We start from the raw sequence: 15560 nt of genomic DNA, 5'->3' as shown, positions 1-15560 counted from the left end.
AAAAAATTAGTCCAGAAATGTAGCACAGCTAACCAGAATTTTTATACTTAAATCACATCCCCTTGAAACTTTTACCCTTCAAATTTCCAAGACAATCACTTACCACATTGCTGTGGGTTGTCAATGCAAATTTTATACTAAGTAGCCACAAGAACTTACTCCAAATAATGCGGAGGCATTTTTACATCAGATGACAAGTTATGTGGCCGATATACAAAACAGAGTTCCATCCCCAAGCCAGGCCCTGTACCGTTTTCCCAGAGTTTCCTGTAAGCCAGCCACCCCAAGCCTCAGGGTCTGTCATGAAAAGGAAGCATTTCAGTATCATTGCACACCCTTTTCAATTGCGCTCTGTGGAGAGCTCTTATCCTCATGAGCCCTGGAGTGGTCAGTTAATATTGATTAGAAACAAAGGCTCAGATTTACTCCTCATATCCGAACAAACGGCCTTCTCATTTTTACATTAGCTCATGACTGAGCCAACTGAAACTGGAGCCTTTGAATGAATAGGGCGAGCCTGTTAGCCTGGAGCAAAGCGCGTATGAGGCAAGCTGCGCACCCCAGAAAATGTGTCATTCAGAGTGGAAACACTGACAGCCCTTGAGAGGACAAGGTTTTGTTTCACCTACAATGCTGAAATGCTTTCTTCAGCAGAGGAAAAAAAAAGCCTTAATATTTTTAAAGTTACCATGGCAAGAAAGAAAATAGTTATTTTCTTAGGCTAGTATGTCTCACCAATTCTAAAAATCTCTGCCCATAGCAAGAACCTCAAGGGCTGGTCTTGCCCAGCCCACAGCCCACCGAGAACACATAATTTTATTCATGCTTATGCTTCATTTTCATTAGTTATATTTTTTCTACATATAAAAACCTGCCTCCTGAACTCACATGTAATGCAAGTAGCACTCTACCTGTAAAACACGCACATCCATCTTGAGCTCATCTAACCCGAGAACCTCTAAGCCTAGAACAGGGCTTCTCAACCTGTGGGCACGGCCCCTTTGGCAAATCTTTTTCTCCAAAATTATTTGTATTATGATTCATAACAGTTATGAAGTAACATGAAAATAACTTTATGGTTGGGGTCACCACAGCACGAGGAACTGTATTTAAAGGTCGAAGCATCAGGAGGGTTAAGAACCACTGCTCTCCAGTCACCCTTTTGGCTAATTGTGACAGGTTTTATGGCCAGATCTATTAGCTTTGGGTGTCTAGTGCAATAAAACCAAGCAGGAGCTTTTTCATGTGAACCTTGAGAGCAGGATGTATGGAAAGGAGGTTGATCCTCTCTTGAGCAGTTCGGTCCCATCAGAACATTCAGAGTCCGTTTAGATTATCCTGTGGTAAGATGTCAAATACAGGGGAGCAAACTCTCCAGGCAAGCACTACCACTCACAAGTGATGCTGACGTTCAGGCGAACTGTCCTGTGGTAGAAACTGGAAACCTTGTGTCTCTATGCTTTCTAGCCACAATTAAGATTCACTCCCAAACTTGCTCAACTGCAAACCCTTTTGAAAGGCAGTGGGAGGTGAAATTTCACCTTGAGTCCTCTGGACCCAACAGTGGAATTTAGCTTCCAGTTTGTAACAAAACTGATGATGCATTTCAGATATGAAAGTGAGTGTTCACCTTGACTCTTTACCCTCTCAAACTGCTGGAGACAGTATGCTAATGTATTCTGGCCCCCCTCCAATCCTGCCATCAGAAACTGACCTTCTGTCTAGTGCCTACCTTACTGAGGGCATGCACATGCAACCCTCCTATAGCATTTTCACTCAGTGAGTGAGACATGTTAGTGCAAAGAGGTAGCTCAGAAACCTCTAGATGTTCCAAAAGCAAAATATTGCATCTCTCTAATGCGTAAAAGCACATTTGATGTTAGTTCCAGCCTGTGAGCAGTAGGAAAGGACAGGCCTGTGTTTCACAAATCCGAATGAAGTGAGGCTGCTGGGCAGAGCACAACGGCGCCTTAGACTAATGTTTAAAATGCTCTGTGATAAGGCTCAGTACATCCATGCCCCCACCCAGTGTTTATACTCAGGGATAAAGATCAGTTCCTTGAGTCTGGGGAAATGGTTTAACAGACAATGTGCTTCCTACACAATCATGAAGAACTGAGCTCAGATCCTAGAATCCATTTAAAAGGTCAGACTTGGCAGTGTGAATCAGTAATCCCAGTGCTAGAGGCAGAGAGAGGATCCCCTGTACTCACTGGCTAGTCAATTTAGCCAGATAATGAGCTCTAGGCTCAGAAAGAAGCTCAATCTCAGAAGCAAAATGAAGAGAACTTTCTGGAGAAAGCTCAATGGTTAAGAACTTGTATAAAATCTGGGCTTGGGTCTCAGCACCCATGTCAGGCAACTTACAACTACCTGTCACTGCAGCTCTAGGGGATCCAGTACCCGCTGGCTTCCATAAGTAGAAGCGCAGGTTTGTGCACGCATGCACACACAGGCTTTTAAAATACGCATAATTTCAAATAAAATGGAAGCCAATTGAAAAAGACACTTGATGTTGACCTCCACAGCATATCTATGTGTGCATGTGCTGTGCATCTACTGTGCGTGTGCACAGCAGCACAAAAGATCCGTTCTCCACAACCAGAGTCTGTGTGGCAAATACACTGGGGGAGAATGGCTTCCTCAAGTCCCTGAGTAAAGAGCAGCACACCACTGTTTCCCAGACACAGAGTCAAAGACTCATCTGAGAAGCTCTGGAAAATACCTTCGTTCAAGGCCTTTTCTCCCAGAGATTCTGTTCCCACTGAGGTCCCAGAGGAGATAAGTAGAGAGGAAGCTGCAGTGAGTCACCGCGGTTATTCTTGTGGTGGAGCAAATTAGGGAGCACATGGGGCATGGTGGCTTGGTAGAGTTCTCACTGCACAGGAATGAAGCATGTACTTGTAACCCCAGCACTGGGAGGCAGGAAGGTCCTAGGGCCTGATGGCCCGCCAGCATAGCCCAACCAGGAAGCCCCAGGTTTCAGTGACAGACCCTGTCTCAAAAACCCAAGGTAGAAATGGCATCTGAGATTAACCTCCTGTACATACATGTATATATACATGTGTATCTTCATATGCAAGCAACACACACATGTACACACACAGTGAGACAACACTAGTTAGGACAGCTTACAGTAATGAGTGCTGTGGAAGAGAATCCACCCAAAGGAGAAGTTAAAGTCTGCAAGAGGCTATAGCCCATTCCCTGACTGAGATTGCCAAGGAAGTCAGGCCGAATCACAGCTGACAGTATTCACATAATTATTGTTCAAGTTCCGTCAGAGTATGCAAAGGTGTTTATCCTCTTTGCCTTCACATACCTTCCACCACTTCTCCAAACCATATATTTGTTCTTGGAAAAAATAAACAGCTATGCCAGAAGAAAGAATATGAAAAAGGAGAACCACAACCTCCTGTGATTTTAAAATACCTGTGGGGACTGACTTCATGACTTCCCTGAAGGCACACTTTTCAAACCCTGGAAACTATTTAAAGCTTCAAGGTGTAGGTCAAGTTTAATACTTAAGCCAATAAGGACAGTTAGCCTTAAGTCAGTGAAAAAAGGGTAGAGGCCCTGGCATTTCAATGTTGAAACTGAATGCTGCATGTAGCCTTAGAACAAAGTCCCTGACCCGCCATGCCTTCTGGATGAGGAAATGTGCCTGGATATATGGCACACTTGAAAACTGCTACCAGAGTTTTCACCACCACCACCACCACCACCAAAAAAGGGCGATGCCTTTGCTGATTAGCCCAATTTAGCTATTCTGTGTGTGTGTGAGAGAGAAATTGTACACTATAGATAGAGACAATATTTATTGATTGATTTAAAACATTTAAACAAATGTATGAGGTTTTTGAAGTAGTGCTGTCGGTTGGTAAGGGGCTTCCTCACAAGCCTGAAGTCAGCTCCTAGAACCCCCACCGACAGCTGAGCGTGCGGCAGCTTGTAGTGCAGTGTTAGGTGGTGCTGTGACCCTGGGACTCACCAGCCAGCCCGTCTACCCTACTATGTGACCCTGCTCTAAGGGAGGAAAGTAACACTCCTGAGCGTGACACCTCAGACTGTCCTCTGGCATCCACATGCCCCTGCACATGTGTGTGAATCTGCATACACATGTAAATGTGTACAAAATGTGCATAAAATTAAAATAAGACAATTTTATAGTAATGTTTTTTGAATTAGATATTGTGGTAGACCAAGTATCAGTCAAATATGATTGATATTGGCAGGAACTAAAGTAAGAATGTTTTGTGGGGAACGTGTCAGTCTGTGAACTTGTAACATTATTGCACACTACCTGTTTTCTTATTTTGGTATATGCTACTGCTCTTATTTTTCAGGAGGCACCACTGTCCTGGCCACAGAGAAGCCAACCATTATAGACAGCACCATTCAATCAGGTATCAAAACCTAAGGTGTCTAGATTCCATGCATCCCTTCTAATCCCACTCTCTAAACAGCATTGCTGAACTTTCTGGCTTCAGTGGCTCTAAAGACCCAGGAGAGCAGGAAAGCTGTAAAAGCCACATGCTTTTGGTCCCCAGTAAGCCCCAGCAAACAAGGTTCCTTTTCTCATCAGTCAGTGCTGAATGACAAGTCCCAGCTACCCCCCAGGGAACTGAGAGACATACTTTGTTTAATTGCAGCACAGCTCTGATGTGGCCTGTGTTTGCAAACTAGAAGAAGGAAATCTCACAAGCCACAGCCTAACTATTTATTTTCATCACCATTCTGCAAAATCAAGAGGCGCAAAGTTTGTCTGTTGCGCCTGCCACGGAGTTGGCAGTTTTACAACAGTGCTTACAGTGGGTGTGCCACGAGACTGGCTCAGGAAACCAAGGTTTACACTGTGCCTGGGCAGGGAAGCACCCTGGGAGCAGCCCCTTCTCCTCCAGCTCAGAGGAAAACCCAAGGACTCTGCGCACCAACAGTGCGGGTTATCAAAGGCTGCCCGCTTTTGTTTTCTGTTACTATTCTGTGGCATTCTTCCCCACAGGCTCACATGAAGGGAAGCAGTTGTATAAGCAACCAGAGGGTTTGTTGTTTTTTTTTTTTTTAAGACTTTAATCATTAGAGGAAGGTGAGAGGGTCAGCTTTCCAGATTCTTCCATTTCCTTTATTGAAGTTCATCCAGGCTTGGCCTCTGCAGTCATTTATTAACGGACCGTGTGGTGTGTATCAATGTTTCCTCCATACTGTGACTGCCTCAGAGAGGACTAGAAAGGACTGCCCTAATTAGCATGCTTCCTTAAAGGCCACTGTTACCATTGACCTGATTAAACTGCAAGGCAAACTTCTGTGGAACTTCCCCCTAGTTTTCTGGAGCTCAGCTGACAAAATGCTTGCTTCCACATAGCCTAAAACCCCTCAGACATTAGGCAGAGGAACAGTCACCTAAATCCCCCAAATGTTCATACCTTCCTAGATTATAATTTGAGTTTAGGGGCTGTAGCCTGGCATGTTGCTAGGCTCTGAGCCCAGGCCCTAGCAGCCCTAATAAGCTAAGTTTGGTCACCCATCCTCAACAGGTCATTCAAACAAACAAGTAATAGCAACAAGCAGAGAAAGACAATTTATCCAATGCAGACACATTGGGAAGAGGTCCAGTGACCCTGAACTCCATCTTAGAGATTCTGGCATGCCATTTATGTTTAAATAGAAGGCAAGAGGTATGCCATCAGCCCTGTGTGAAGTCTTCCCAGAGATCAAGTTCTCCCTCTGGCTGGCCCAGGCCTTTCCTCTCCCAGCATGAGATTTGTGGGAAAATTCCAACATTGCTTTAGTAGTGTGATGACAAAGGGAAGCACCCATGTGTCTCTTAGCAAATATTTCACTCTCACCAGGCTATTACAAGGAGTAAAGCCCTGGTCTGCATGTCCTTAGTGGGGCTTCTCGGGAATGGGACTGTGTGACTATGGCTGTCTTTGTCCCTCTAGAACCAGGAAGAGGACAAAGCAAGTGAGGTTCTGCTGATACCACATGCATTTTAGCAGCCCTTCTAGTTTCTCCTCTTGCCAGAAGTGATTAGGACCACTCTGAAGCAGTGAGCTCCTTTGCTTCATTCATCTAACTTCTCGCCTATTAAAAGAGCATGGGTATCTTTGAAAGGAATGAAACTGAAGGTCATGGTGGCCAAACCAGGCGTGGTTTTGGCAACACAGTTGCTTTCACAGGAGCTCTAGGTCTTATAAACAGGGGCCTGTCAGCCCTCTCTCAGGGTCTTCTGAAGTCAGAGGGCAGGTGTACAGAGCATGAGTCAGTGGGACCTGTTGTTATCACTACCTAGACAAGACTGGTTCAGACGGCCCAGCTGAGCATAGAGGCAGACAATGTGCATATGGCCTCTTGTTTATTCCATTATCTGAGTTATGAATCTGGTCTCTGCCTCCTCACTGGAGGGTCATGAACTGTGTGACCTTTGAAGATATCCATTCACTATAACCTTCTTGTTAGGTCATTGCATGGACCTCACAGGGACTTCCAGACAGAGGCCCAGCTCAAGCTTAGGATGGCCACACCTAAACCTTGATGCACTCAGGCTTCCCACACTTCACAGGTGACAGCAGACAGGCCCTAAGTCTTCATTGAAATTCTATTTCCTGAGCAGTTAAAACTAAACAGAATCTATGTTTTGAGGGCTGAGGGGACATCTCAATGAGTAAAAGCCAGCTTGAGGAGCACGTAGAAATCAGGGCATATGGAGCATTTGTGGAGGTGGAGACAAGCAGATCACAGTGGCTCTGCAGGCCTAGCCTACTGGGCAAGTTCCCCGGACCCAGTGAAAGCCTATCATAAAAAAACAATATGGATGGTGCTTGAAGAATGACATCTGAGATTGGCCTCTGACACACATGCATGCATTAGCAGATAGATCTATGCACACAAACACAGAGAGGAAAGGGTGGGGAGAGTTCATTTTTGAGGATTCTTAACAATATAATAAGCTCAGCAGGAATTCAATATTCATATTGCCTAGGTTGTCATCAGAGGCATAAAAGGCTGTTGATGCTTGGGCAGAAAGTGCCAAGACCCCTGTGTAATGCAGTTCTCTTTGCAGAGGACTTTCACCCTTGAGGGTCTTTTTACATCACCACAGCAGCTCGCAGTAGGTTGGTGACTTATGATTGTGTGGGTTTCCGTGCCTTGCTTGCTTGAACTTTAGGACCAGCTGATGTCTAAGCTGTGATCATACTGGACAGGAGCCTTGACTTGAAAATTAAGTCCTTGCTTACATCCTGTGCTTAATGACTCAACTGCAGGCAAGCTCGGTTCAGCAGCACAGCTGCCATTTGCTCACAGAGGCCATAAATTGCTTTAAGCTCAGAATATTGTTTCCTGCTATTTTTAAGAAGGGATTTAGTCCAATTATTACTATTGAATTTAATGAGAACTGCTCACAACTCCAGGATCTGGGTAATAATTTAAAAGCTTAGCTGTCAGTGTCCTTATATCTTTGTATCTTTCTTCCACTTGACTTTATTCTCTTCCTCTCTCCCTCTTTTATTATTCTTTCCTGATCCCTTTGCAGTGTTCTTTCACCCTCTACAAATGTCTGCTGCTACTTTGAATGTTCTGTCGCCTTTGTATCTGGGCTTGAATTGTCAGCACTGAGCTACACATTCTGCAAACCAGATTCCTGCCCCTCTAAAATGCATTCATTAAAAAAAAATGAATTAGATGGGCATAAGCTATTAAAACAGGAGAAGAAGACAAGAGGGTTCAATACAATGTAAAGGTGGATCCCTAGTTAAATTCTAGGACTGGCCAGGCCACTAGGAGAAGAAAGTGGCCTGCTACCCACCAGGAGAAGGGCAATATGAGGAGATCTTTCTTCTTGTCCTAGTCACTGCTAAAACACCAAGTTCATAAGCTTTATGATGCCATCAAAATGTTAGCTAACATAGTGTATGCATGGTGTGATATTTCTTTGGACCATAGAGCAAAGTTTATGCGTTAGCCATGTGTTGCGAAGGCTTTCCACCCTCTTGAACATCTTACAAAGCAGACTGAAGGAAAAAAAGTCCAAACCTCACACTTTCACATCAGCATTTCCTACCATGAAATTGCACAATAGTACATTCAGGGCAAGGATGTTGACATGTCATCTGCAAAAGTCAGTTTTGCTACCCAAGGGCAGTAACTTCAGGAGAGATTTTGTTTTTTTTTTTTTGAGCCTTATAAAGTCCCAGTTTATGCTTTAGTATCTTGCACATGAAAAGCCCCTCCCCTTTGACATTCAAGCTATCCTTTTGCACTAGCTGAGCATGCGCACAATGAACACTTCACGTGATCAACTTCTGTTTCGGAACAGCTCTGTCCACCCTTTGGGTGGTCACATTACCTCTTTATTATAAGGACTTACATCTCACTTCCTTCTGATTATTCAGATGGTGAGTTCCTTACAAAATCCGACACTTACACATGAAAACCAAAACCTGCAAAGCAAATCGTCCTTATCTATTTAATAAATCTTCCTATTAAAACCCCTCCCTCTATTGTTAATGGGGGGGGCACTGGAGAGAACTGAAAGAGCAATAGAAGAACTTTGTGTTAAACACTTGGGGAAATTAAAGAAATGCTCAAAAGGAGACGTGCTCTCCGCCTGACCCTAAGACATCCCATAATAGCAGGCTTTCCTTTATTTTACGCAGCAACTCTTTTTAGACTCCACTTAAGTTGGGCAGGCCGCCCTGCTGCGGCTCTGTCTGACTCAATACTGCCATCTTGTGGACGCCTAGTCTCAGGCTTGTTCTGCGTGGAGACAGGAAGGCACAATGAATGATCTCATCTTTGGAATAGTTTTTAGCCTCTGCTGACTCCTGCTCCTGCCAAACAACACTCTACTATCACTGTTTTTTTTTTTGTTTTTGTTTTTGTTTTTTTCAGTACTTACAAACTCGAGGGCCTTTCATAGAACCGGTGGAATATATGAAAGGCTTCGGGGTTAAAGAGCACTAAGGTCAGACGCCTTCCTACAAACCCATTTATGCTTTCAGCTTCCAAAGACAGCATTTGGAAAATTTTTAAAGTATTTCTGAAGGGTCGATGTTTAAATGAGTTGGGGCTTTATATGACCTCAAATTGAGGTTTTAAGTGGAGTGAACAATTCATATGCAAATTTAGAAATTCACTAAAGAAAGGATTTATTCTGAAATTAATTGACCTTGTGGAAAGAAAAAAAAATAATCAAAACAGAAGAAAAAAAAATAATCAAAGCAAAACGCTTCAGTCATTCCTCCCTGACACAAGGCTTGGTTCATCAGCTGGTGTGATGAGCAGGGATTTCAGGGCCAGGCTTCCTGCCAAGGCACATCCCAGCTTTGGAGCCTTACAACCAATCTCTAATAAGAATCCTTTCATTGATGGATATCAATGTTTATGGTTCGTCCTCAGTAAGATTACCTTTCATGTTGGCTGTTGTGCAAAACAAGGAAAATGCCACTGATGCCCAATACACGTGTAAAACTTGGGAAGTAGCCTTCCTGGAAGCCTTACATAAACCCAATTTGATGGGCAACCCTAACCGTTTTAAAGATGAACAAAAAAGTGATAATACTAACTGTGACTTCGCAAACATTGTGAGTTGTTCATGCATCTGTTAGTTTCTTGGTAATCATGGGGTTTGCGGGTTTCCTATAGCTTTGGAACAAATATGGAATTATCTTTTGAAAAATGTTTCCCAGGAGAATATTAATGGCCTTCCTGATGCTGATGGTTAATCCTCCCTTTGTGTCTATCTGTCCTTCCCCACTGAAGAGTTCCCAACATACGGCTTTAACTGCGAGTTTGGCTGGGGTTCTCACAAGACATTCTGCCACTGGGAACATGACAGCCACGCACAGCTCAAGTGGAGTGTGCTGACCAGCAAGACAGGGCCCATTCAGGACCACACAGGTAAGAGTGCTGCCGAGGCTCCATGCTAGGCACACCTTTGGTTACCAGGGAAAGTTCCTGATGACTGTAGCTTTATAGGGGTGATAAGCAATGCTAGAAGCATTCACTGGTGGGTTTGTTTTCTGGAATTCTCAAGGATTCTTTCCTCAGTGGAGAAAGGCTTGGGGCAAGAATAGTAATCCTGACTGAGTCTGACTACTGGTTAGCCTCCCTCAAAAACAAAGTGAGAAAGGATGGGAGAACCATGCTTACTTTTACCAACGTCAACCTTAGGCATATTCAGTGAACTCAAATTCATTCTAGTTTTCCCAGACTTTTACTAAGGACAACTTTAACCATTTTCAATAGTAGGGAACAAAACAGCTTAAAACCAGGCATGACACATGCCTTGCAATCCTAGTACTCAGAGGGGCAAACCGGAGGATCTGAAGTTCAGGACCATCTTGGCTACATACGGAGTTCCAGGCCAGCGTGGGCCATGCGAGATCGTGTCTCAGGAAAGACATACTAGTGCCCAGTGTCTCTTTGTACGCAAGCTTGCCTCCTCAGTGACCGCAGCCTCCCACTCTGCCGCAGAGCATGGCCCGGTGCAGCACGTATGCCAGTGTTTACTCTCTGTTGCCCTGAAGTAAAGGGAGAACAATGTAGGATGAGACTGTTCAGGAGACACCTCTCAGCCTAGCCCAATCCTCTAAGTTCCATACTCCCCTTCCCAACCCATAGTTCCCTCCTACGAAGAATCGCTGGGAAAGGAATGAGTACAGACAGCTGATTCACTGTGTTCCCCACACACCCCACCTCACACCATACTCCTGAATTGTATTCAGTAGCACCCCTTCAAAAGACTCCTAAGTTAAGTATTTAGGGTGCTGAAGTAGCCCTAAATTTTCACATGCCAGCTCTGGGGGTGGCTGGTTTATGGACTTCCAGATGGGTACAAGGTACCCCACCTCTTTCCCATACTGCCACTCACTTTTCTGTGATGAAGAGGCCTCTTTCTGCCACAGCTACCTCCTTTCCTAATGAGAGTGACAAGGAAATTGGATAAAATTGGACTCCTTCAATTCCGAGACACTTTCCATTGAATCTTAAGACAAGCGGTTTTAGAAAACTTAAAATACTTTGACTGTGAATGGCACTGTACACATAAATGGCATCAGATTAACTAAATGCAATTAGCTGAGATGAAGGCAGTAATGGTGGAAAAATGGATGCAAAGTGAAGCGAAATGGCTCAGTAGGACCTGACATTCAAAGGGGGTGAAAAGCTATGTTAGCCAGAAACAAAAGCTAAAAGGCTCAAAGAAGTAGAGCGCTAATTGAGAAAACGAAGACACAGTTCCCGACCCAGAATCTGATAAAATGTCTGAAAGGGAAACAGCAGTGCTTTGTGCACTGGAGAATCAGAAGAATACATTTCCTGGATTCTCAGTAGATAGAGAAGGGTGATTCCTTCAGACTACGTGGCTCTTTTGTTCTCCCGGCCACTGAGACTGACTGGCAGTTGGCTCTTCCTTAACTAGAAAGAGCCTCCCATTGCATGAGAGAAATGTGATCATCTGGGAGAGGTAGGCATGCCTTGCATGGAAAAGGTAGGAACGTGTGTACAAGGAGCAATCTAAATGAAAGTAGCCCCCACCTGCTAACTCTCATGAACTTGGGTTTTCACTGGATATTGACTTTTTTTTTTTTTTTGAGACAAGACTCACTCATGCCAGAGCTGGCCTTAAGTTCTCACTTTTAGCTGATGACAACCTTGAGTTTCTACTCCTCCTGCCTCTATCTTGGAGGGCTAGGGTTATAGGCATCTGCCACCACACCCAGATTTATGTGGTGCTGGAGAATGAGCCCAAGGCTTCATGCATGCTAGGCAAGCACTGTACAAACTGAGCTATAACCCCAGCCCTGCACTTTCTAATAAGACTTGGAAGATAGGCACAGTGCTGCTCACTAGATTCCTAGCCCTTAGCATGAAGACACAAGTTAAAGGCCAGCCCAGGCTGCATAGTGAAACCGCTTCTTAAAAGTAATGCTAATGATATTTGAAACTTTACAAATTAAATGTTGAAGCATTTTAAAAGTATTACTGCTTAAGTAAAATTCCTAATTTTGAATGTACAGGAATACTATAGAAATGGATCTGTGGACCTCTTTATAAACAATTCCAGCTTCTTTGTTCACTGAACAAATGTTGTTTGAGCAGGCTGTTTACTCGGCAGCTGCTGTGCTCAGCACTGGAAATATAGGTACAATTAGCTCCCATATGTGTCTCACCTTAAATGGCATGATGTTTGCATAAAACCTACCTACATTTACCTTAAGATAAAAAGATTTACATTTTAATTACAATACCTAATATAATAAAAATGCTATGTGACTCGTCCTTATTGTGTGTTTTTTAGGAGAAAAATTGGTGCTTTTTCAGTATGGACATAATTTGCAGTACTTTTTATCTGAAGTTTGTTGAATTCAAAAGTTTAGAACTCACCAGCACAGATGGTGCATTGCACTGTACCCCTTTGTCCAAAGGACTTGAACATGAACTTTTTTTAACTCATAATGTCTGTGGATGCTGAGGGAGGCTAAGGAGGAGGGCCTGGTGTCTAGTAGCAGGTGGAAGCCATCACAGTGTGGCTATAGGGGTGCTCAGTGGCAGGTGTGCAGTGAGTGTAAAAGAGAACCCCGTCGGGTTCAGGGAGATGGTTCTACAGGAGAGTGTCTGTCATGAAGACAGGAGGATCTGAACTGAGAGCTCCAGCGCCTATATAAAAGGCAGGCATGGCCTGTGTACCTATAATCCCACTGCTGGGGAGACTAGAGGGTCTTTGGGGCTGATGGTTAGCCAGTCTAACCAAATCAGGGACTCAGGGCTCACAGAGAGACTAGTCTTAAAATGAAATGGAAAAGTGATTGAGGAATGCCCACCATACATTACTGCCCCCACACATACACACATGCACCATGCATACACATAGACTCGCATGTAATTATAACTCAGGAGATCAAAGGAAATTTCTCTGAGAGATAGTACCAGAGTGTAGTTGGGATAAAAGCTTCATGTGCAGCAGTTAGACTGGTGGCAGAGTATGGACCACACAATCTGTTTCCTCCCTTCAACATTCTGACTTTGGTCTTTTTCCCAAAGGATCAATCAGGAGGCAGGCACAGGACAGGTGTAGGTTTTCCCTGTGCATTTCAGTGGACCAACCTGCCACGCACTGAGGCAATGATATTGTCACAAAGACAGACACCAGGTCTTGACAGGGGAATAATAGAAACCCAGGAGTACCAGAGTCAGCAGGCACTGAGGGTACATGCCCCTCAAGGGCAGAAGGAGATGCCCTGTAGTGGCTCACACACATCTGGAGCAGTGACCTGTGTCCACCCTTCCTTATGGCTCCATTCACTGACTTAATAAGAGCATCTGTGAGAGCTGAGGTTGATTACCTAGTAAGGGAAGAGAGCTGCCTACTGAGACAATTAGATACTACTGGAACCAAGCCTGAGGACATGCCCTCACATGCACAGTGAAAAGGTCCCTCACAGGTTTGCGAGTCTGTGGGGCCATGACGGAAACACCCTGCTGCCCCCCGAGACCTGGCCGTCACATCAAATTTCCAGTTACATCAGGCGAGGTGTGCGAGTTTGTGATTCCTATTCGTAGAGCAAAAGGTGGCCCACAAGTTGTGTGTTTAGACCAGGTGGAAGCAAGAACAAATGTTCCCACTGGGGGTGATTAAAGCAGAGCCAACAGCAAGTCCTCATGGCGCCACAACATCTCCATTGCCAAAACAGCATGTTCAAATGAGCCTTAGAAATACAGACTTGCTTCTCTTTGGACCAGAAGCCCAGCAAACAGAAGCAGACTCTCAGGTGAGAATCAAATTCTTGGGCACAGTTGAGCAATCCATAGACCATTAACATAAACAGAATGGAAAAAAAGAACAATTTCTAAAGATGTTTAGAGATTAGTGAGATGGCTCAGACGGGGGGGAAAAGTCCTTGCTTTGTAAACACAAGGATTCAATCCCTGGAATCCGTGTTTGAAAAGGGTGTGATGGCATAGACTTGTTTCCCTAGCACTGGGGACAGGTGTTTCCCCTAAGCTTGCTGGCCAGCAAGCCCATACTGTTTGTGGAGTTGTAAGCTGTTGAGACTGTCTCAACAAACAAAGAGTAGCATCTGAAAAATAATACCCAAGGCTTTCCTCTAGCTTCTACATGCATAGTATGAGCTCCTGAATACATGCATGCACACAAACACATGCATACACACACACAGTCACACACACAAGAATATTTAACTGTATCATTTGGAAAAGTGCAATATCAACAAGCCACATTTAGCCAGCAGATTTTCTTCCCAGTGATTGACACCTTAGCTAATGCCCAGGGTATCTGAGCATACATGGATGTGCTGAAACACTTTCCTCAAAGTCTGGAGACAGACTTTGTTTATAGTCTAGCTTTGACAGTATAAAGACATATAAAATTTGTATGCTGGTTCCTCATGATACCATGATCCAGGTAAATAGTACCCAAAGTCCATTCAAAGCCTCTTAGAGCAGGAACACCAGTGCCTACGGGGTTCGCAATAATTGCATCTATTATTTCCACAGGCTGCTTGGTTTTTCGGTCCCACCCAGGAAAATGTTTGTATGGGTAGTACTTGACAGGAGAGAAAGAGAAGTACAATCAATTTTTCTGGTTTCTCTGACACAGAGTTTTGCCTCAACAGGAGATGGCAACTTCATCTATTCCCAAGCTGATGAAAATCAGAAGGGCAAAGTAGCCCGCCTGGTGAGCCCCGTGGTCTATTCCCAGAGCTCTGCCCACTGCATGACCTTCTGGTATCACATGTCTGGCTCCCATGTCGGCACACTGCGGGTCAAACTGCGCTACCAGAAGCCAGAGGAGTATGATCAGCTGGTCTGGATGGTGGTTGGGCACCAAGGAGACCACTGGAAAGAAGGGCGTGTCTTGCTGCACAAATCTCTGAAACTGTATCAGGTAAGAGCCCTTCCGCAAGGGGGGGCTGTGGCTGCGGGACATGGGGTCATGTGTGAGACTCCTTACCGCCCTGAACTGTCGCCTCTCATTGTCTCTTAGACGGCAGCAGGGAAAGGGAAAAATCCTTCAGCATAACTCATTTCCAAGATGTCACAGATACCATCCCTCTCACTTAAATATTTTTCTTCCTTTTTAAAGTTTGTCTTATGAAAAATGAATGCGAGCAGAGGTTTGAATCATCTCTGCCATGATAGGAAAAATTGAGTCACTCTGCTGTGTCTATATGCAATCTCATGTGTTTAACTTTTGTGCAAGCTCATGAATTTAACTTGCATGCAGTCTCATGAACTTATGGCAAAGCTTCAATTGAGAGAGTGTTTGTAAATATTGATGTTGAAGACAGAACTTTAAAATATTGTGAAAACCATTTCATTTTTTCAGGTTATTTTTGAAGGTGAAATTGGGAAAGGAAACCTTGGTGGAATCGCTGTGGATGACATCAGTATTAACAACCACATTTCTCAGGAGGACTGTACAAGTAAGGATGAGTTTAGGCTGGAAATGAATAAAGCCTTTTTCCCCTGCAGGATTCTTAACAAGTGATGGACTTTGCCTTGTCATTTAGACCAGAATTCACATGTAAGTAGGGCAT

General features: G+C 44.2%; 1 protein-coding gene across 3 annotated transcripts in view; it reads left to right on the top strand.

Annotated features, from left to right (window-relative positions):
* Positions 1–15560, top strand: part of Nrp1 (neuropilin 1) — a 143007-nt gene that overhangs the window by 120687 nt on the left and 6760 nt on the right. For 2 of the 3 annotated variants that reach the window (XM_021647720.2, XM_021647721.2), the window contains exons 13-16: positions 4347–4406; positions 9763–9900; positions 14637–14908; positions 15350–15446. In XM_021647720.2, the coding sequence (XP_021503395.1) occupies positions 4347–4406; positions 9763–9900; positions 14637–14908; positions 15350–15446 (567 nt within the window). The remainder of the gene's footprint in view (positions 1–4346; positions 4407–9762; positions 9901–14636; positions 14909–15349; positions 15447–15560) is intronic. The other variant, XM_021647724.2, reaches the window with a different exon arrangement.

This window comes from Meriones unguiculatus, chromosome 10, assembly GCF_030254825.1.
Source record: "Meriones unguiculatus strain TT.TT164.6M chromosome 10, Bangor_MerUng_6.1, whole genome shotgun sequence".
Lineage (NCBI taxonomy): Eukaryota > Metazoa > Chordata > Mammalia > Rodentia > Muridae > Meriones > Meriones unguiculatus.
The sequence above is the reverse complement of the archived record's forward strand: the minus strand, read 5'-3'. Positions and strand labels throughout refer to the sequence as shown.